The 22,739-nt window shown below is 38.6% G+C and overlaps 2 protein-coding genes across 2 annotated transcripts in view; one reads left to right on the top strand and one right to left on the bottom strand.

Moving 5' to 3' along the window:
- LOC121387447 (islet cell autoantigen 1-like) overlaps window positions 1-22,739 on the top strand; it is a 64,788-nt gene that overhangs the window by 31,196 nt on the left and 10,853 nt on the right. The window contains exon 11 of the mRNA XM_041518563.1: window positions 20,324-20,590. Coding sequence (XP_041374497.1) covers window positions 20,324-20,590 — 267 coding nt within the window. The remainder of the gene's footprint in view (window positions 1-20,323; window positions 20,591-22,739) is intronic.
- Window positions 696-10,192, bottom strand: LOC121387446 (B-box type zinc finger protein ncl-1-like). The gene is made up of 2 exons (XM_041518562.1): window positions 10,082-10,192; window positions 696-4,910 (listed from the first exon to the last, which is right to left on the bottom strand). Exons 1-2 carry the CDS (start codon window positions 10,109-10,111, stop codon window positions 1,866-1,868), a joined length of 3,075 nt encoding a protein of 1,024 aa, XP_041374496.1. The 5' UTR covers window positions 10,112-10,192; the 3' UTR covers window positions 696-1,865.

Genomic DNA, 22,739 nt, shown 5'->3' with positions numbered 1-22,739 from the left:
AGGTCATTCACTTCCCACTAGAAACATCAGTTCATTACAGATGTGACCTCTCTTGCTTACATTTGATTTGTGTACCTAAAGATAGCTTTTGACGTCATTGCTTTTCATTCGTGACGTTATCAGTTTCCTCAGACTTTCACGTCTTGTATATTATATAGTTTGTGTCATGTAAGAAGATTAAAGTTTAAGTTTCTAAACTATTTACACTATGGGTAATAAATACAATAACCCACTCGATACTCGGAATTACGGATTATCTGTCCCTCGTGAAATTAATGTTGTCAGTCATTCGATTTATATTTGTAGCTCGTGACTGACAACATTAATTTCACTCGCTTAAGCTCATGACTGACAACATTAATTTCACTCGGGACAGATAATCCGTATTTCCTCGTAACTCATAAGTTATTGTCTATATACTGACATCCCAAAGAAACTTTACAAGGCTTGCAATTGTATTATAAAAAACGAACAAATGGTACGGTGGGATATGAAAGTTCAACATCTAAATGTCACAATGCAGTTCGTGATACATGAAAAGTGTAAGGCTGTTTCTAAATTGGTTCTTTTCGATTAGCAACAATATTTTTTCAAATTATTAGTATTCAAATTTATGTAAAGTTTCTTTTTGACATCAGTATATTTAATATGTAAATATATTCATTAAAAAGTTGATCAGCAACATATTAACAATGTTTGCAAACTCAGGACAGTCCCTTTAATATCTGAAGGTCTTTGAAACCTTTAATTTCCCTAATTGGTTGTGTAAGGTTAATAATTTAAAATAAACCATTGAAACTGTCATTCTTGGAGTATCGGACTGATTTTGTCACCAGACATTGATAGCAGAAAGTAATATTAGCTGGTTGTGAAATGATAATAATTAAGGTAAAGTTATGACATTCATACATGTAGCAGATATAGTAATATCCTTTTATAATTGAAAGTGGACAGACCCTAGTTTTCAAACAGTACGTCATATTTTTCACTATTAAAGCCATTTTTAATAATTAAAATAAGACATTACATGTATTTATGAATGGTTAGAATGTATCCATTTCTATATATCCAAAGTGTTTATAGTCATCCTGGTGTTCGTAATGCCACAAAATGCAGTTTTTATAATTCTAAAAACACACATACCTCTGAGAAGTAACAGTTATGGAGACAAGCTCTAGGTTTTTTTTTTTTTAAAGGGTATTTCCCCGTTTCAATATCACAGACTCTTGTTTCACTCTATTGTAACTTTATCCAGATGTCTTACAGGTTTGTAGATTTTTCATACCAATGTTTGAGAAATTCGCTATATAGCCCTCACAAACCTAAGCTTTGGCTAGTGCCCTATGTACATTTTGTATCATAGTAATCCAGTTGATAATTTCCACTAAGCCCAGACCAAACATTCACCAGTGGGGACTGATCGAGGGATAGTGGATACTTAGTGTTGTATTTTCACCGGTTCAAACTGGAGTCTGTAACTTTAATTATGACCATCTGTTTCTTACCACAATGACGTCACTGTTTCAAACAGGGCTCGAAACTCACCAAAATATATGGTGGCCCAAAAACATATCTGGGCCACTAAAATTTAATTTTTAGTAGCCCAAACGTGCTTTAGGTAGCCCAAACACAAAATATTCATATTTTAGGTTTTAAGCAAGATTTTAATGTGGAATAAATATATGCAATTTACAATTAGTAATAGTGGCTCATATGTTGTAGAAAGAAGATCATTCCAAATAATACTACTTGGGCGATTAATGCCATTATTTTTTAAATATTTAAGTCGCCAAAACGGGAATTTGGTCGCATTTGGCGACATGGCCACAGGTCATTTAGAGCCATGCTGCTTTGATGTTTGTTTGTCACATGTATTTCCAAACCTTCACCTTCCCTAGTGCCTCAGCTACCACCAATTGATCATTTTTATCAATACCAATTGCTACGGGATTCCTCAGTTTGTCTCGCTTGGTGAGCAGAAAGTTTGAGAAGCGACCGTCGGGTAGCAACAGGTGTATACGACTGTTCTGATGGTCTGCTACAAAGATGTAACCATGGCGATCCACGCAGACCCCATACGGCTGCAGCACCTGACCTTGGTATGTCCCGTATGTTCCATACTGGGCGAGACATTCCCCCGTTTCGTTGAAGATTTTGATATTTGGGGCAGCATGGTCCGTGACAACAAAGTTGTCATCGTCAGTAACGGCGATGTAGTATGGGTCCACGAGGTGCTTGTTTACCTCATCTGTCCCGGAAATAGTTGACAGACATTCTCCCGTCTCTGCACTGTGTGTCGTTATCTGTAACCGGTGACAGTCGACAACTACGATATCACCTTTTCTGTTGGTGGTTATCCCTCTCGGATAACGAAAATGACCTTTTATGGACCTGATAAATTCACCAGACGGATCAAAGATTTTCACGTCTTCACTTTTGTAATCGGTGACTGCGATATTTCCATTCTTGAGAATGGTGGCGTCGAACGGAGAGCCCAGACGGTTTTCGTCTTTCCCGTTAAACTGATTCTCCAGTCGCCCGTTCTTGTCGAAGATCTTCACCATCTTGTTGTCACGGTCGACTATGATGTAATTTGTGTTGGTCACCATGAGTCCAGTCGGCCATACGTCGCTGGAATCGTTGACTCCTCTCATATCAAAACTCTGCATCAGTTCTGGTGGACTCAGCACAGTTGGCATCAGGGAAGCTACGGTCAAAGAGGTCTGTTTGGATTCTTCTTGGTTAAATGGAACCTTCTCAATGTTAAGATTTCCGAACATAATGGCAATGTTCTGCTCCGTCGCCGATCCGGGTTTAAAACTCGTCGTGAGCCTCATTTTAAGGCTGTCTGGTTTCATGTGCACGAGTTGCTTGAGACGATTCGTGATCGGTTGATGCACAACGAGAACTTCTTCTGGTTTTCCGAATTTCAGTAGATGACTGAGGAACTCTGCGTTCTTCGTGAGAGACTTGTCAGCTGTCGAGAGATCTTTACACTTACTCTGTATCACCTGCAGTTCCTGATCACAGGCTGTTGTCAAGTTATCTATTAGTCTGACCTTGTGCTCGTCAATCAGTTTATGAAGCAGTTTGGCCTGTTCGTCAATAGATTTCTCAATTTCTTCCCGTGATGTGATCATCTGCTTGCTGTGGTTGGTGAGAAAGCTGGAGTAATCAGCTACAGTTGGAATTCTTCGTTTCATGCCCTGGAGAAAGCTCTCCAGTTGCTGCTTGTATTTAGGGAACGTCTTCGTTACGGGTTTCACCTTGTGTTCTCCGTGTATGTCGGTGCATTCGTTGCACAGGAGAACGGCACACGTCAAGCAGAAGAGTTCCACCTCTCTGTTGTGTGTAAGGCAGAAAATACTCTGGTGGTTTCGGATGTCGTGGTCGTAAAGTCCTTTCTGTATCTGCTCATACGGAGCCAACTGGTGATCTCTGGTCACACGTGTTCTCTGGTGTGCCTTCACACAGCCATCACACATATCGTCATGACAACTCAGGCACAGTGTTGTTGCCGTGGTGATCTTTCCATCGAACTTGCAGTACTCGCATGTTCTTCCATTGACCTCCTTGTAGCTTCGAACATCACAGAGATGTTTTACAAACGTGTTAGCCAGTTTCAGACTTTCATTGCTTGTTTTCATCACAGCCAGACACACGGGACACTGGATCCTAATTAGTTTCACGCCATTTTCATTGGACTTGTTTGGAATATTAGGAGATGTGTCTGAAATATGTGACGGTTTTGTTTCACCTTTGGTTTTTCTTGTGCTGTTTGCTGAAGAGTCACAGGTTGAAGTAGACTCTACATCAACATCACAGTTTAGAGTCAAGAATGTCAGCAGACCTTGGTCTATGGATGAAGTATTGAAGTCCAGATCAGTTCTTTCGGTGGACATTGGCGTGGTCTGGTCTTCTGTGTTGGGAGAATTCAACTGTGCATCAGTTTTTGGTGTGCATTCACTTGTAGGAAGACTTTTTTTGTTTGTGGAATTCAGTTTTTCATCATTTCTTCGTGGAGTGGATTTAGATGTAAGCATTTGCTTTCCATCTGCATTTTTAGAATTACTAGTAGCTTGCATCTCGGTTTTTGTTTTGGAAGTAGACTTTTGACCTCCTTTCATGTTGATAGAATTCAGCGGTTCGTCAGATTTTCCTGTCATCAGTGAAGGCTTTTGATTTTTGTCCATCTTTGTAGAATTCAGTTTTCCATCAGTTCTCGAAGTAGATTTAGATGCTGGTAGATTGTTTCCATCTGTCTTTATAGAGTTCATTTGTGCATCTGTTCTTGGTGTCAGGGTGTTTTTCTTACCTTTTTTGTTCATAGAATTGAGTTGAGCATTTGTTTTTATTGTTGTGTTATCCTTTGTTGTCAGATATTGTTCATCAGCGTTTGTGGTCACAGTGGGCTTCCTAATTCCTTCTCTGTTTACAGAATTGAGCTGTGCTTCTGATGATGATGTCAGTTTTGGTTTCTGACTTTTGTCTGTGTTTATAGAAGTTGCTTGCTCTTCTGTCTTTGCTCTTGCCATGGATTCATGGCATTCATCTTTGTTTGTACAATTCAGTTGTGCTTCTGATGTTGATCTCGATTTGAGTTTCTCACTTCTGTCTGTTGTTATAGAACCAGCTTGTTCATCGGTCTTTGCTATTAGTGTGGGATCATGACTTTGATCTTTGTTCGTAATGTCTGTATCAGTTCTCTGGTTGTCAGCCTGCTCCGAGTTCTGTGAAGACATCAAACTCATGACACAGTCCTCACACAGGGTGTGTAGACAAGGCAGCAGAACAGGGTGGTCGTATCGTCTCTGACACTGGTCACAGGTGAGGAAATCTGTCATCAACAGCTCCGCTAGAGTCAGCTTTTCAAAGTCGAACAAACCAGCTTCTTTGGTTTCAGTCATTTTCTGAAAAGAAATTTAAAAAATGCATGAAATGTTTTAAAAACCTTTTTTCTACATTTATTATTTCAACTTATTTTTATGCTTATATCAGTTACGGTTTAAGCAGGCTGTCCTGGGCAGTCTGTCAAGGGCAGTGGGTTAGTTGTTAGTGAAAGAGTAGAGGGTGTACGTAGTGGTCTTACACCTACCCATGAGTCGTTAAAACTGACTCTGGGTGGGAGCCGGTACCGGGGTGTGAACCCAGTAGCTACCAGTCTTATGTCTGATGGATTAACCACGACACCACTGAGGCAGGTCATTTTCCTGACTTCTGACCTAATAATGATAAAAGCTACTGCTGCTGATCAACTGTCTATGCTTATGGCAGGTACCAGTGGTGAGTCAGCTTATGCTCATGCACCTTTTCGCGAACACTAGGATCCGTGCTTATAAAACTTTTAGAGTCCAGACTCAATCTCTAATGACGTCACACGCATACAATTGGTATGGCGTTGTCATGACATTAGTGTCTCAGACTCTTATTAGAGTCTTGAGTTTAGACTCTAAACGTTTTATAAGCACCATGGCTGATGTCATCAGTTTGGATAGTGGTTCATGAGTGCATATGAACACAACTGTTTAAATCTTCAATGAGCTCTGTCTTGTGTGGAGTAGGATTTAGCTCAGTTGGCTAAGTGTTTTCTTGAGGTGCTTGTATCGCAGGATTGAACTACCTTGGTGGATCCATTCAACTGATTGGGCTTTTTCTCATTTCCAACCAGTGCACCACAACTGGACAAAGGTCATGGTATGTGCTATCCTGTCTGTGGGAAATGAGCTATCCTGTCTGTGGGAAAGTACATATATAAGATCCCTTTCTGCGTTAGGAAAAATGTCATGATATTGTCAAAACATCCTTTTCACACTGTCTTATGCAGTGATACAATTTTAACAATGCTAATGATTTGGCATTCAGATTTGCAGTGACACTGATAACTACTGCCATGAATTTCCAGGGCTGAGTGTTTGTTTTGATGTTGTTAGATTATTTGGGCTTGTGAAAACATTTACATGAACAACATGTTCAACTCTGATTCATTAGTAGTCCATTAATTATTTAAATGACTATTAAAGTATAATTGAATTTTTATTACTAATGAGTTAATTAGTAGGCTCTATACATTTAAGCACATAGGTTTCTTATTGAAGGCCAATATTTGTTCCACTGGCAGTTACGTAATCAATATTATTAGACTGCGGACATTCGTACAAAGATTGTTCCAGGTTTTCAGTAGTTAATGTGAAACCATATAGTGTGGTATTTGAATGGAAATGGTTTATTTAACGACGCATTCAACACATTCTATTTACGGTTATATGGCGTCAGACATATGGTTAATTAAGGACTTCTTTCAACTTCTTTCGCCGTCCACCTCCACATCCCAGTCCCTGTCTCCAACCACGGCAGGTGCTTGTCTCTTGTGGCTATCTGTGCCACACACCTGTCATTTTCCATCAGCTTTTAGCTGTGGGCTTAGTCTGACCACTTCGGAGAGTGTTCAGTATTTACCTATGGCATTGTTAAGAAGCACTTATTACTACTTACTATGCTCCCCTACTAGCGGCGGTCGTTAGTTAGTGCCGTGTGTCAGACCAGCTTTGAATGACTGTTCTTGGATAATTTGAATACCACCTTCAAACTCTTGATAAATGCACTGTATTTTTGTCATTTTGAAGCAAGGACAAAACGACAAAGGACATGCATAACCTCAGCACATACAAAAACCTTCAGAACAAAACCACAACTTCTTATTTCAGTGTAGGCTTTTTGCCAGAAAATAATTAGAGGGTACTTAATAAAAACAAAACAGATCATAAGTGCCCCTACTAGGTGATTATGGGTTGGAAATGTTTTCAAACTGGATGCTACAATACAAATTTTAAACTGCTATTCTCTTACTGTCATCTGAAACGGGACGCAGCCCAGTGGTAAAGTGCATGCCTCATGCACAGTCGGTCTAGGATCGATCCCTGTCGGTGGACCCATTGAGCTATTTCTCATTCCAGCCAGTGCACCACAACTGGTATATCAAAGGTCGTGGTATGTACTATCCTGTCTGTGGGATGGTGCATATAAAAGATCCCTAGCTACTAATGGAAAAATGTAGCGGGTTTCCTCTCTATGACTTTGTCAAAATGATCATATGTTTGACATCCAGTAGCCGATGATTAATAAATCAATGTGCTTAATTTAGTGGTGTCATTAAACAAAACAAACACACTTACTGTCATCTATTTAAAAAAAAAAAATAATAATAATAATAATAATAAAATAATATTTATATATACATGTATATACATGTGTATGTGTATGTGTGTGTATATATATATATATATATATATATATATATATATATATGATGTACATGTATATATTGTATACATTATTTACTTAAAAGTTACCATTGCATGGCAACAACTTGAGGGCTATAATCAGTTACATAGCCATCAGTTCCAACAATGTTATATGTTCATGTACTGTTACTACTAACCACAAAACATTTACGTGTTGTTTTGTAATAATTTCAGTGTGAAATTGCTTTTGTTTGAAATATCGCAGCGGTAACCAAATTAGCCATAGCATTGTTCTAAATGGTAGATATATAAGCCAATTTCTATCTTCGGATGTGAACAAACAGTTACATAATGTATCCGACATCTCAGATATAATATTTTTCATGCTAGAGTGTTGTTAAACATTCATTCATTTATTCATTTGCTCAAGGGGCGAGACGTAGCCCAGTGGTAAAGCGCTCGGTTGATGCGCAGTCGGTCTGGGATCAATCCCCATCAGTGGGCCCATTGAGCTATTTCTTGTTCCAGCCAGAGTACTATGATTGGTATATCAAAGGCTGTTGTATGTACTACCCTGTCTGTGAGATGGTGCATATAAAAGATCCCTTGCTGCTAATGGAAAAGAGTAGTCCATGAACTGGTGACAGCGGTTTTCCTCTCTCAATATCTGTGTGGTCCTTAACCATATGTCTGACACCATATAACCAGAAATAAAATGTGTTGAATGCGTTGTTAAATAAAACATTTCCTTCCTTCTCAAACATAATATTTTTCATGCTAGGGTGTCGTTAAACATTCATTTTGTTTATTTACACAAACATAAACATATATTACGGTTACCAAATGTTCAGCTAGTGAGAAACAAGAATCCAATGCTAGCTTATTTGAATCCACACAGTTATTAAATTATGGCATGTGATCAACACATATGAAAACAATGATCTGAAGCTTGTTATTCAAACTTTGAAACAAAGTAAGAAAAACAGGCCGAAAATTAAACGTTTTTCACGCGGCATGTCAGTTTCAATACATATGCTCGTTTAGGGCCAATAGCAAATGTCTCAAGCTGTGAATATACATGTAGGTCACACACCATGATTAGGGTCAGGATGTAGCCCAGTGAGATCAACTCACTAACATGTCTGTATACACATTGGACTACTCAACCATTTGTCTGTCTCGCCTACAATGAATTGTTTTCTAGTTGTGCTTTATATATATATATATATATTATAATTTTAATCTGTGTTTGTTTTGTTTTAATAATGTCAAACACATAGACAAAACATGGGGCTAGGCGTAGCCCAGTGGTACAGCGCTCAGTTGATGCGAGGTCGGTTTGGGATCGATCCCGTCAGTGGGCCGATTGGGCTATTTCTCGCTCCAGCCAGTGGACTACGACTGGTATATCAAAGGCAGTGTTATATTCTATTCTGTCTATGGGATGGTGCATATAAAAGATCCCTTGCTGCTAATCAAAAAGAGTAGCCCATGAAGTGGCGACAGCGGGTTTTCTCTGTCAATATCTGTGTGGTCCTTAACCATATGTCTGATGCCATATAACCATAAATAAAATGTGTTGAGTGCGTCGTTAAATAAAACATTAATATTAATAGACAAAACATAGAAATAAATGCGTCATGTTATTAATGCGAATAACACAAACTCGCATTTTTTGCATTAATGTTATGATCGCATTAATTTCAGGATTTACGGTATTTCGCAGCACTATCAGATTGCTTGTTTGGATTTTGGCAAGATTCAGGCTCACCAAGTCTTTGTATATTTTGTTATTTTATTTTATTTTATTTATTTTATTTTATTATTATTATTATTTTATTTATTTTTTAAACTTTATTTTTTTAGTCCAAGCACACAGCCCATGTTGAGGGGATACATGAGTTGTTCAATACAGTATCATAAATACACTTTATCTACCGGTACACTTATAATGAACATGCTTAGAACGGACTATACTGCATAGAACTGATCGTAAAGTCCCCTTTTATCTCCCTATACATTAAAGGGACATTCCTTACTTTGCTGCATTGTAAGATGTTTCCGACTAATAAAATATTTCTACGATTAAACTTACATATTAAATATATTTTCTTGTTTAGAATATCAGTGTCTGTATAGTTAATGTGTTTCTGGTCGTCTTAATATTTGTAAGAAGCCCAAACTAGATTTTGTTTTCAAATAATTTTGTACGTACGAAAAAATTATATTTTAGGAAATAAAATGAAATTAACCTAGTACAATATTTGTAAGAAACCCGAACTGGATTCTGTCTTCAAATAATTTCATACGTACGAAAAAAATATATTTTAAGGAAATAAAATGAAATTAACCTAGTACAAATATTAAAATGATCAAAAACTAGTTTAATATACAGCCACTAATATTTTAGGCAGAAAAATATATTTGATATGTAATTACAATCGTTAAAAAAACTGTGTTAGTCGATAACGTCTTAAAAATTGCAGCAAACTCAGGAATGTCCCTTTAATAACCAACTTATGCAAATGTGTACAATGAACTACTGCTATAATGAACTAACTACCATGGTCCGTTCCGGTTCGTTGTAAGAGTACTTTACTGTATATACCCATAAATAAAGTCTGTCATTCAATTTTATACTATTCTATTTGTTATTCTGTTTAGAACGAAACAAAATTTATTTCATAAAAATTACATTTCTTTTCATTTGCATTTAATCAGAAATTATGTACTCGAACATAAAATAATAATATATATCATTAACTGCACCATATAATTCAAGCATGTAAATTTATGTTCATCAAAATGGAGAAAAAGGAAATAGTTTAGTATTCACTCACCTTTCTCTGCTGTTTTATATCCATATACATAAAGCATTAATTTTTATATCTTGTTCAAACAAAAAAATCTATGGTAAGATGATCGGTCAATATTAGAGAACTGCATTCACCCGCTAACCACACAGTCACACTCAGTACTGCTGTATTGAGTTGGTGATTTCTCCTGTAGCTTTGTGTTTGTGGACCAGTTCATTTTTCACTCAGGGTATGTAACTGTAAGCACCGACCATACATGAACGATGTACTTCATATTTTATGTGTGTTGTGCACAGTCTTGTATATAATATGTTTTGTTTTGTAATTCTTATGAGGATTTTCTCACTAGAATTATTCTGAAACAATAAAACAGAAAAAAAGAAAGGTAAACAAAAGCTCAATTAAATTTTATGTACTAGAGTATTAGATCTACATTTATATGACGAGCAATTGGCAAAGTGGCAGCCATTTTCAGGAGACATTTTGGTTCAAAAAGTGTGATTTAAGTATTTCTGATGTCACAATTAAAACTAAATTTAATGTTTTTAGAATTGTGTGCAAATTGCAATGCTAATACTGAACAAAATGGGCCGAAGCTCATTACACATGCAAATACATATATTTACAACAATATTTGAGAAAAATGGGCTTCGCAAATTCCTAAATTCAGCCCAATATTTGCTTGTTTGTTTATTTAATTTGGGGGGGGGGTGTGTGTAGCCCAGTGGTAAAGCGCTCGCTTGATGTGTGGTCGGTTTGGGATCGATCCCCGTCGATGGACACATTGGGCTATTTCTCGTTCCAGCCAGTACACCACGACTGGTATATCAAAGGCTGTGGTATGTGCTATCCTGCCTGTGGGATGGTGCATATAAAAGATCCCTTGCTGCATTAAGAAAAATGTAGCGGGTTTCTTTTGATGACTACGAGTCAGAATTGCCAAATATTTTACATCCAATAGCTGATGATTAATTAATCAATGTGCTCTAGTGGTGTTGTTAAACAACAATAACAAAAAAACTTTATTTAATCACACATCAAAATAAGCATAGTGTCAGCTAGGTTACCCATGGTAAAACGCTCGCTTGAGTCGGTTTGGGATCGATCCCTGTTGGTGGGCCCATTGGGCTATTTCTCGTTCCAGTGCACCGCAACTGGCATATCAAAGGTCGTGGTATGTACTACCCTGTCTGTGGATGGTGCATATAAAAGATCCCTTGCTGCTAATTGAAAAGAGTAGCCCATGAAGTGGTTTCCTCTCTCAATATCTGTGTGGTCCTTAATCATATGTCTGACACCATATAACCATAAATAAAATGTGTTGAGTGTGTAGTTAAATAAAACATTTCCTTCTTTTCTTCCCTCACAGACACACTGATACTGTGGTGTTCATGATATTCCTTATGATATAACTGTTCTCATTGTATCAGTTGATACTTATATATGTATGTTATATTTAAATAATGCAAAATTTTTATCAACATTGAAGTGTAGTTGTGTTTTTGTTTAATAAGAATTTGTTAAGAATAAATGACTGAACGAACGAACGAACAAACAAATGAATGTGTTTGAGCTTGAAATGTTTTATCATGCACCTATACCACTAAAGTTTTCAGGGATGTCCATCCCGGGTCCGGTCTCTGGCATGGTGAGTGGCCTGATCCGAGACTGACTGACTGACTGACTGACTGAATGAATGAATGTTCAATGAGAATTAATGAATGTTTAATGAAGCACACCCCAGCACAAAAGTACACCCAGTTTTCCATGTCAAACAAAGGAAATTGTTAATACTGAAGCTCCGTTCTTGACTTTATTGACTTTGTTGACATGTGGTAACCTCTTGATAACTTGAACAACCGTTCTCAACTTTATGTCGATGACTGTTCATGTTATTCCTTCTTGTCACTTCCTTCTTGATTTTTAATGTACATGTACAAGTAGGTGGAACATCTCATTGTCATATATTAGTTGCTTTTTTCTGTAGATCATATGTTTTAATTAATTACTCTATTACAGTAACAATAATAAATGTCATCATTTGGTGACTATTGCCTTAATTGCTGCATTGGTTATTTAGTAATTAAATATAACAATTATTACACAACATAAAACATAATTTATTTAATTTTTATTTACAATGTTTTGTGACAGGTACAATTTCTTTTATGTCAGGCACAAATTGATTGGTGCAGGACATTCTGTCAGGTACACCAAAATGTTTTATTTCAAGGCTTCATTGATTGTAACAATTTGCATGTACATATATGCCATTCAACTTTCTTCTTTTTTCCAGTCTGACACCTAAACAGTGTGCTGGGGTGCACTTTTTTCTTTTTTTCCCCCAATAAGCTTTTGAGATTTTATTGTCATGGCAATTGATGCATACAAATTGCATGTATGTGACACCAATGAAGTTTTTTGAGTCTAGATTCTAAACTTTGTAAGTAATGGCCCTTAAAGGTCAGGTTATTGTATATATACATGTATGTGCTGTTCTTACTATAAAAATGTGTGTATAAAATAGAGCTGGGCAGTATATACTGTATATACTGTCCGGTATCAGTATTATATGTCAATACTGATTTACTGTACTGAGCAAACATCAAAATACCGAAATTTCGGTATTGAAAAATGTTTTGCGCCATTTAGTAAAGCAGTAACAATATATATCTTATGAGGCAAAGTAGCTGAGAAGAAAGATGAGGGTCATGGTCTTGTGTATGGAATTTAATTTTATTTAGATGAAATTAGCGGGTGAGACTTAACTTGTGCATGCATTTAAAGCCGAGAATACTGAATATATTACCGGCCTCGGTAGCGTCGTGGTTAGGCCATCGGTCTACAGGCTGGTAGGTACTGGGTTCGGATCCTAGTTGAGGCATGGTATTTTTAATGCAGATACCGACTCCAAACCCTGAGTGAGTGCTCCGCAAGGCTCAATGGGTAGGTGTAAACCACTTGCACCGACCAGTGATCCATAACTGGTTCAACAAAGGCCATGGTTTGTGCTATCCTGCCTGTGGGAAGCGCAAATAAAAGATCCCTTATTGCTAATCAGAAAGAGTAGCCCATGAAGTGGCGACAGCAGGTTTCCTCTCAAAATCTGTGTGGTCCTTAACCATATGTCTGACGCCATATAACTGTAAATAAAATGTGTTGAGTGCGTCGTGAAATAAAACTTTTTTTCTTCTTTTTTTCAGTAACGGTATCGGTATTGTATCAATACAGAATACTGTACTGATACCGAGGTAAATCGCCCCAAAAATACCGATACCAAATCTGAAACTCCAATACCACCCAGCTCTAGTATAAAATATCTGGAGGATGTCACAACAATGTTTGTGGCAGCAGTGGGTTTTTCTCTAACTCGAAATAGACTCCAAATAGTCGCAGTTAAAAATATTCCGAGGTTTTATTAAACAAACGTTTTTGCATACAAAAGATAGCTGGATTACCATCATTGCAGTACACATATGGTATAGATTTTCAATTTTTAAAATCATTTAGGATTTAGTTTTATATCGTATCCCTACATTTCTTTCCTTCCTTCCCAGGTGGCATGTTGTTTGTTTTGTTTAACAACACCACTAGAGCACATTGATTCATTAATCATCGGCTACTGGATGTCAAACATTTGGTCATTTTGACATCTAGTCTTAGAGAGAAAATCCGCTACTTTTTTCCATTAACAGCAAGGGATCTTTTATATGCATCATTCCACAGATAGGATAACACATACCACAGCCTTTTATATACCAGTCGCGGTGTACTGGCTCGAACGAGAAATAGCCCGATGGGCCTACCGATGGGGATTGATCCCACACCAACCACGCATAAAGTGGGCACTTTACCACTGGGCTACATGCCTGATGCGTGGTCGGTTAAGATTGATCCCTGTCGGTGGGCCCATTAGGCTATTTCTCACTAAATATATATAGTACATCATGACTGGTCTATCAAAGACCATGGTATGTGCTACCCTGTCTGTGGAATGGTGCATACAAAAGATCCCTTTACAAATGGAAAAATGTAGTGGGTTTCCTCTTTAAGACTATATATATTGCCAAATGTCTGACGTACAATAGCCGATGATGAATAAATCAATGTGCTCTAATGGTGTCATTAAACAAAACAAACTTTAACTTTTTCTTTCCTTCCCACTGCATTAACAATTATTGAAAGTCCCCGTTTGTTAGATTTGCGTGAGAGCTCAACATTTCTTCTTTACATGTACACACCACCTACACACAATACCACAGTGTTTTTGTTGGCGGTCGGGCTTTACGGACTGCTAAATACTCTGTGTTATTGTTTGCGAATGTATGCTGTGATCATTGAATCACAACAACATGATTTCTACCTTTACAGCTAGTATATAACGCGACAATGCTAGAAACTTTAACCATTCAACCAGAAACGGAATTTTTCCAAGCCACGGTTTTCTCTTTTGAATACTTCCATGTGGTAGTGTATTAAGACTGAATGGCGGTCGCCGCTTATTATGATTAATGTTATTGATCAAGTCAGCCACAGCTTGAACAGAATACCTGTCTGGGCATGTGTGTGTGTGTATATACATGCATAAAGGTGTATATTGCATTGATGTAAATGTGTGTGTGTGTATGTACATGAATAAACGTGTATATTGCATTGTTTGCAAATAGCTATGTAATATAAATCATACATATAAATCATTCATAAAAAGTAGTTTTTTTTGTTCAGCGACACCTAGAGAACATTGATTTCTTAATCATCGGCTGTTATCGGATATCAAACATTTAATAATTCTGACGTATATAGTTTCAAAGGAAATTTGCTACATTTTTCCATTAGCAAGGGATCAAATAGCTATGTATATGTATGCATAAATCATATATATATATATCTCTATTTATCATATAATATCTTACATTTTCAGTGCAATCAAAGTATGTGATATTTTTCAGATCACATACTTTAAGAATTTGATAACTTTGCAAATTAGATGTAAATTAGTCGAGGTCTCGGCACTAGGTTTATTGACATTTAAGCAAACGTACTTGGGTGACACTCCATGATTGACGTATGCATTCATAGTCATCAAATAAAAACATTTCAATGGCAATTTGACACTGAAAGCTGTCCAGCATTCAGAAAACAAAAAACGTTAGGCATAACTTTATTTTGATGTAAGGACATCCAAAATGACGTCATTCGAGTTTGACATCATTTCCATTCAAAAATACACCGCGCCACATATTCTTACGTCATTTGAATATCTAGTAATGGCGGACTGGAATTAAAGTTGCGTGTACATGCAGTTTACAAAAACACGTTGTATTAAGCTTGAGCTTATATGATAAAGAGATTATTACCCTTGTGTATTTTGGTATCATCAATAACATATATTAGGAATAAAAATAATGTATTACCGTATAACCGGAAATTTTCTAGGATTTTTATTTTCGTGGGTTTCGAGGGTAAGTAGACAGCATCGAAAATATAAATCCTTGAAAATATTTGAAAAAATCAACAAATTCTATCTAAAATATTTATTGTGAAAACCATAACACACTTACAATTTACCGCAACATTTTATTTCCTGTCATGCGCAATCCACCGGATACGACAAGAGAATAGTATAGTCAAGACAACAAGTTAGAATTTAAAAAAAGTTATTGCGTGAATCTCACTGTTTGTAGAATATAATGAAATATTTTTAAATTTCGTATATTGTTTTTGTCAATGTCCGCCCGCCCTGCATCAGTGATTCTGGGGTGGATGAATGCAGATTTCAACATTTCCTGGCGTATTTTTAATTCTGCCATAACTTTCATAATCCACCTTGCATGAATTGGTTTTATCGCCGAAGTACGCATTTCGATCTTGATGTCTGTTACAACTTTGCCATCTTTCATAGCCAGGGAAACCTGCTTTGAATACCATGTGGTAAACTCAGACTTCATGGCATCCTTAAGTGGTTTGTTCACACATACGTCATAATTGGCTTTACACAAAATCAAAGACTGTGATCAGTTGTCTGTCGAATAGCATACCGGGTATCACAGTGGCCAATTAGGCTACAGGTGACTGTTCTATTGTTTAACTTTACACGTCGGTGGTATCGAACAACTGGCAGCCGAGGTGAAACTTTAATAAACAATAGCAAGTATTCTCGCAACTAGACTTGCTAAAACTCGAAAATAAAATCACTTTAAATTTAGATTTGGCAAACGACGAAAATAAGAAACCTTGAAATGTTTTTATACCTAAAACCACGAAAAATTAAGACCACGAAAATTTCTGGTTATACGGTATGCTCGCCAGAGGCTCGCATAATACAGTTTTTATTCCTAATATATGATATTGACGATACCGAAAAACACTGGTAATAACCTCTATATATATATATATATATATATATAGATTTTTTTTTTTGTATTGACATCACTAGAGCACATTGAATTTTTAATCATCGGCTGTTGGATGTGAAACATTTGATAATTCTGACATACATGTAGTTTCAGAGAAAACTTGATACATTTTCACATTAGCATTTTTATATGCACTTTACACAGAGATACCCAATAGCTGATATGCATTTTTGTGCTGGGGTGTTGTTAAACATTCATTCATTTTATTAAAAAAGGACAGCACATACCATGACCTTTGATATACCAGTCATTGACCTTGATATTCATACACAATTTGAATATCGAATAATTGCTTACTGCATGGAATCAAAGTTAAGTATAAAATGTAAACCCAAACACCCCCCCCCCCTCCCCCCACCCCCATATTTCGCTTGATATTTTATTACCTGTAAAGAGATAATTACAGGCTGCAAATTTATCTGGATTCATATATGCTTCTGCGAATCCCATATTTTAGGTTGGAAGCAATTAAGATTATGAAACAGAATCCAAAAGCCCAGTGGTAAAGCGCTCGCTGGATGCTGGGTCGGTTTGGGATTGATCCCCATCTGTGGGCCCATTGGGCTATTTCTCATTGCAGCCAGTGCACCACGACTGGTAATGTTGTGGTATGTGCTGTCCTGTGTTGGATGGTGCATATTAAAAATCCCTAGCTGCTACTACCGGTAAATGGAAAAATGTAACAGGTTTCCTCTCTAAGACTATATGTCAAAATTACCAAATGTTTGACTTCCAGTAGTCGGTGATTAATAAATCAATGTGCTCTAGTGGTGTTGTTAAACAAAACAAACTTTAAAACAAACTGGAATAAAAAAAATATCTGTTACATAATTTTTTTACGATTCCTGCAGAATCCTGAAAAAAATATCCACAAAATCAGTCAGTGCCTTGTTACCCTCGTGCATTTTGGTATCGTCAATGTCATATATATTAGGAATAAAAAAGACCTGACATTGACCGTACTAAAGCAGACTCTGGCAATAATCTCTTTATCTTTGAGTTGTGGGTCAAGAGGATTATTTGTTGTAGCTCGTGTTGTTGATACAGCTTTCATTTCCTGACAATTCTTCTCTCGAGAGGAATACGTCGAGTGAAATATGTCGTACCGACCGTACCTTGAACGCTCCAGCAATCAAGATTAATGAGTAGCTCTTGACAGTATAACGATTATTTGTCTTTTTGAAAAAGGCTCAGAGTATTTGTCATCGTCATAGGGAAAGTGTTCTCAAGATCATTGTCAGAATATTAAATTTTGTCATTTTTTAAGAAGATAGCCATTTTTAGTCTAGCAATCAGCTGAGCTAAATGTCAAAACTTAATGTTGGAGCTACGTGTATATGCACATTGGAGCTACGTGTATATGCACATTGGAGCTACGTGTATATGCACATTGGAGCTACGTGTACATGCACATTGGAGCTACGTGTACATGCACATTGGAGCTACGTGTACATGCACATTGGAGCTACGTGTACATGCACATTGGAGCTACGTGTACATGCACATTGGAGCTACGTGTACATGCACATTGGAGCTACGTGTACATGCACATTGGAGCTACGTGTACATGCACATTGGAGCTACGTGTACATGCACATTGGAGCTACGTGTACATGCACATTGGAGCTACGTGTACATGCACATTGGAGCTACGTGTATATGCACATTTATGCTGTCGCCGTTGCAAAAGGAAAAGTTTAAAGTTTGTTTTTGTTTAATGACACCACTAGACAACATTGATTTATTAATCATCGTTTGGGAGGGAAAAAAGTGGTCGCTTAAGGCAGGTGACCGCTGAATACAGGTGGCCGCTAGGACAGGTTTGACTGTATATATATATGAAACACAAATTATCTGTATTGGTCTGGGATCGATCCCTATCGGTGGCCCCATTGGGCTATTTCTCGTTCCAGCCAGTGCATCACGACTGGTACATCAAAGGCCATGGTATGTCCTATCTTGTCTGTGGGATGGTGCATATAAAAGATTCTTTGCTGCTAATCAAAAAGAGTAGCCCATGAATTGGCAACAGCGGGTTTTTTCTCTCAATATCTGTGTGGTCCGTAACCATATGTTCGACGCCATATAACCTTAAATAAAATGTATTGAGTGTGTTGTTTAATAAAACATTTCCTTTCTTTCTTCCTGTATTGGAATATCTACCAAGTGCTTGCAGGGTTGGTTTTTTTCAGTTGTGTGATTAATCATTTAATGACATAATTCTGTCGCTATTTACAATTATATACTGTCATGCATACCTGGCAACTAGCGCTCCACATTTTCTTATCAATTGTTTGCTTAGAAAGTTAACTTAACTTTGTCTGTAGTTGTAGGTTGCCCGCCACCATTTACTTTTGCATGCATTTCATACAATTTCTATGTCAGAATATATTCTGCAAAAAATATATATCAATGTCGGGAATCGAAAGAGGTTTTTTTGTAGGCCCTTACAAATAACCTTTTGTCCCGTAGGTTTGAATTGTCTATACTTCACAACATACATTGATTGATTCTTTTCCTGGCCCACTTAACTAAAACAACAAAACATTAATGAACTAAGGTTTGTTTATTTTTGACCCATTTGTATACACTTCAACTATAAACTCATTTAATCAAACATGAAAAAAACCCCCCAAAAACCCCATAAAAATGTCACAGCCTCACCATAAATGTAAAGCTGAACATGTTAATTTGTTACAAGATTTTAAAAACAATGAATCAACGTGAAACATGAGTTATGATGTCAGTGGCCCATACACCCAGTGTATTCAGAATAAATTATCTAGCCTAAGAGCCACACAGAATTGTCTGGCATTGTGCTAAAGCTAGACACATTGTACTAACTGAGTTCAGCTGGGAAAAAACAGAGTTAAAGTTTGTTTTGTTTAATGACACTACTACAGCACATTGATTTATTAATCATTGGCTATGGGATGTCAAACATTTGGTAATTTTTACATAGTCTTAGAGAGGAAACCTGCTACATTTTTCCATTAGTAGCAAGGGATCTTTTATGCATCATCTCATGTTTATGATAGCACATAGCATCGTCTTTGATGTACCAGTCATGGTGCACTGGTTGGAACGAGACATAGCCCAATGGGCCCACCGACGGGGATCGATCCTAGACCGATCGCGCATCAGGTTAACACTTTACCACTGGGCTACATCCCGCCCCCTTGACATCCAAAAGCTGATGATTAATTAACGCATGTGCTCTAGTGGTGTTGTTAAACAAACTTTAACTTGAACATATACAGTGATATATATATAGTCTTATTGCACTATCATGTGTAATGGAAGACTGCAGAATTGAAGACGAGAGGTTGATGGTCTACTCATGCGTGAATGTACTATTGCACATCCGGCAAGGGAAGACAATTCTGCAGTGTAGGTTATGACTCTGATTCTGTAGCATATTTCAGGGCTTGAACTTAAGAATTTGTCTCCAATGGCAATTTGTAAAAGAATTTCTGTGGGTGAAACGGCCCACCGAAGTCAATTTTTATCCTGACATTTTTAAAAAGTGACATTTGCAGCAAATCAACATGACTGAAGTGAAAGGTTATTTTTATGTATGTAGACATATTTCAAATGTTAAATATTGACAGGTAATGTACACCAGGTGTATACATTTTGCCATTGTTGACGAGCTTTACCTGTGATGCTCTCTACATATGGCAATTTACATCTCAACGACAGCAATTCTCAACAACAGCAATTGCTGTCGTTAAATTCGAGCCCTGATATTTGGTTGTGCTAGCACTTAGGTAAGTAAGACTAATACTGAAAATCAGAAACACATTTTCTAACTGTAAGTGATTTAATGAATTTTATCTTTCTGCCGTAGGCCCGACCGACCTGCTCACTGATGACCTAGAGCAGGATGATGCTGACAAGGACGACATGACGCTGCTGAATGAGATACTCAACGCACCATCCACGGGTGAGGACGAGTTCACGCAGGAGTGGCAGGCCGTGTTCGGCTTGAACCAGCCCCCCACCTCCCCTACCCTTCTCCTCGCCGAGACCGACCAGCCCAAGACCACGGCCGAGTTCATGCCATCCAGCCTGCTCGATCTGAGTTCGCAGATGTCGACTATCAACATTGGACAAGGTGAGTATTTAGTCTCTAGCTCTCAATCTGAGTTCACAGATGTCAGCCATCAACATTGGACAAGGTGAGAATTTAGTCTCAAAACTCTCGATCTGAGTTCACAGATGTCGACAATCAACATTGGACAAGGTGAGTATTTAGTCTCTAGCTCTCAATCTGAGTTCACAGATGTCAGCCATCAACATTGGACAAGGTGAGAATTTAGTCTCAAAACTCTCGATCTGAGTTCACAGATGTCGACCATCAACATTGGACAAGGTAAGTATTTAGTCTCTAGCTCTCGATCTGAGTTCACAGATGTCGACCATTAATATTTGACACAGTGAGAATATAGTCTCTAGCTCTCGATCTGAGTTCACAGATGTCGACCATTAATATTTGACACAGTGAGAATATAGTCTCAGCTCTCGGGAATTCGTGTAGCACTTTATCTGTTTTCAGAGGGCGGGATTGATGCGTGGTTGGTCTAGGATTGATCCCCATCAGTGGGCCCATTGGGCTATTTCTCCTTCCAGCCATTGCACCACGACTGGTATATCAAAGGCTGTGGCATGTGCTATCTTGTCTGTGGGATGGTGTATTAGTCTTATTCAACTTACCGTACTAGCACAACAACAATGCTATACGACCCTGAGTTAGAACCTCCACTGCAGAATTATCTCCCCTTGCCGGATGTATAACCTACACCACCGCATGGGTAGACCGTATATCCTCGTTTTTTGATTCTGCAGTCCTCCATTGCAGTCGTGTTCGAGTTCTGTAGTACAATTTTTGTCAAATTGTCAGATTGTTTATTAATTTGTAATTTTGTTTTACTCTGTCATACGAGGTCTTTTGGGTAATTTACACAGGGGGTTAATGTCTGACACGGCTTCCTCGGGCTCCAACCGGTTGGTTGTGTGTGCCGAGAGGGGTTGTTTTAAACGACTGCCCCAGTTTGATTAGTATTTGTTATGTCGTTCTTGTTGAACGCCAGTGTCATATCTGTGTAAATTGGTCCCCCTCCACGTGGGGGAAGGCTAAGAAGCTGTTAAAAGACGCCGAGCAAAAGAGGATGATTAGACGTGAACGGGACGGGCGGAGCACAGTGGCAAACTCCGGGGTCATGCTCCATACCGATTTGCCGGCGGTCGGCAAGTCGATGTCCAGTACAAAGAGCTCGCGGACAAGTGGTAGGCGCAAGGGCGCCTCCTCGTCTGTTCGCCATCTTCATGGTGATACCAGTAAACCCGAAGCGCCGCTTGGCGCGGAGGGGGCGCTGTTGCTTCCTGTTTCGGCTGAAGCAGGGAAGGTTTCTTCCAGGTCGGGCTCCGTTCGACCTGGGGATTTGCTTTTGCCTCCGTCGGTGGAGGCGGCGCCGGTTATGGTTGTAACGGGGGCGTCAGTCGGAGGGAGTGCGGTCGTGGCAGGAACGACTGTGTCTCTCAGTTCCGACTCCCATCTTGCTGATGGGGGCAGGGTTATCGGTCCTTCTGTGGAGGGGTCGATTAGCTCTAGAATGAAGTCCGCTTCGCAGCGCCTTTTGGCTCACCAGATTTCTGGTGCAGGGTTGGTCGTGGCGTCCGAGGGCGCCGTTTCGGCCAACGCGTCTTTCGTCGCTACTTCGGTGATCGAGCCACTTGGCGAAATCGCGAAGTCTTACAACGTTGTCTCGGTCACGGAGCCGGGTGGCGTTGTTTCGGGTGTGACGCCAGTAGGCGTCCCTTCTGTTGTTGGGGTGCCTGTACAGCGTCATCAACTTTTAGATCGTTCACATGTGGCTACGTCAACTGGGTTGGCTAATCCACACGTGGTACGTTGGGTTCAGAATTCGGCACAGGATTCGTACGTGTACGAATTTCCTGACGGTCCGGTTCAACCGACACCACCAGTCCCATTGTCTGTTTTGGCAGGGATCAGGGAAACTGCAGCTTTCTTGGGTGCGCCTGTGTCTACACCGATGGTCAATCCGGACCTGTCAGATCGGGGTAGAGGTTCCAGGCGTTATCTCTCGACTGCGTGGGCGAAACCTTTCGTTCAGGGTCCGATGGTTTCGGGTCGCCCTCAGGGGCGGACTCGGGGAGACTATGTTTCCCTTTTTGAGAATTTCATGGCCTGGCTAGGGGAATCGCCTCCACCAGTCCCTCCACCGCCGGGGTTTCCAGCGAGA

Source organism: Gigantopelta aegis, chromosome 13, assembly GCF_016097555.1.
Source record: "Gigantopelta aegis isolate Gae_Host chromosome 13, Gae_host_genome, whole genome shotgun sequence".
Taxonomy (NCBI): domain Eukaryota; kingdom Metazoa; phylum Mollusca; class Gastropoda; order Neomphalida; family Peltospiridae; genus Gigantopelta; species Gigantopelta aegis.
This window is presented reverse-complemented; position numbering and strand designations above follow the sequence as displayed.

Coding starts and splice junctions, on each gene's coding strand:
- LOC121387446 (XM_041518562.1), bottom strand. CDS start 10,111: ATGTATATGGATATAAAACAGCAGAGAAAG. Junction 4,911..10,081: donor ATATAAAACAGCAGAGAAAG/GTGAGTGAATAC, acceptor ATTTCTTTTCAG/AAAATGACTGAAACCAAAGA.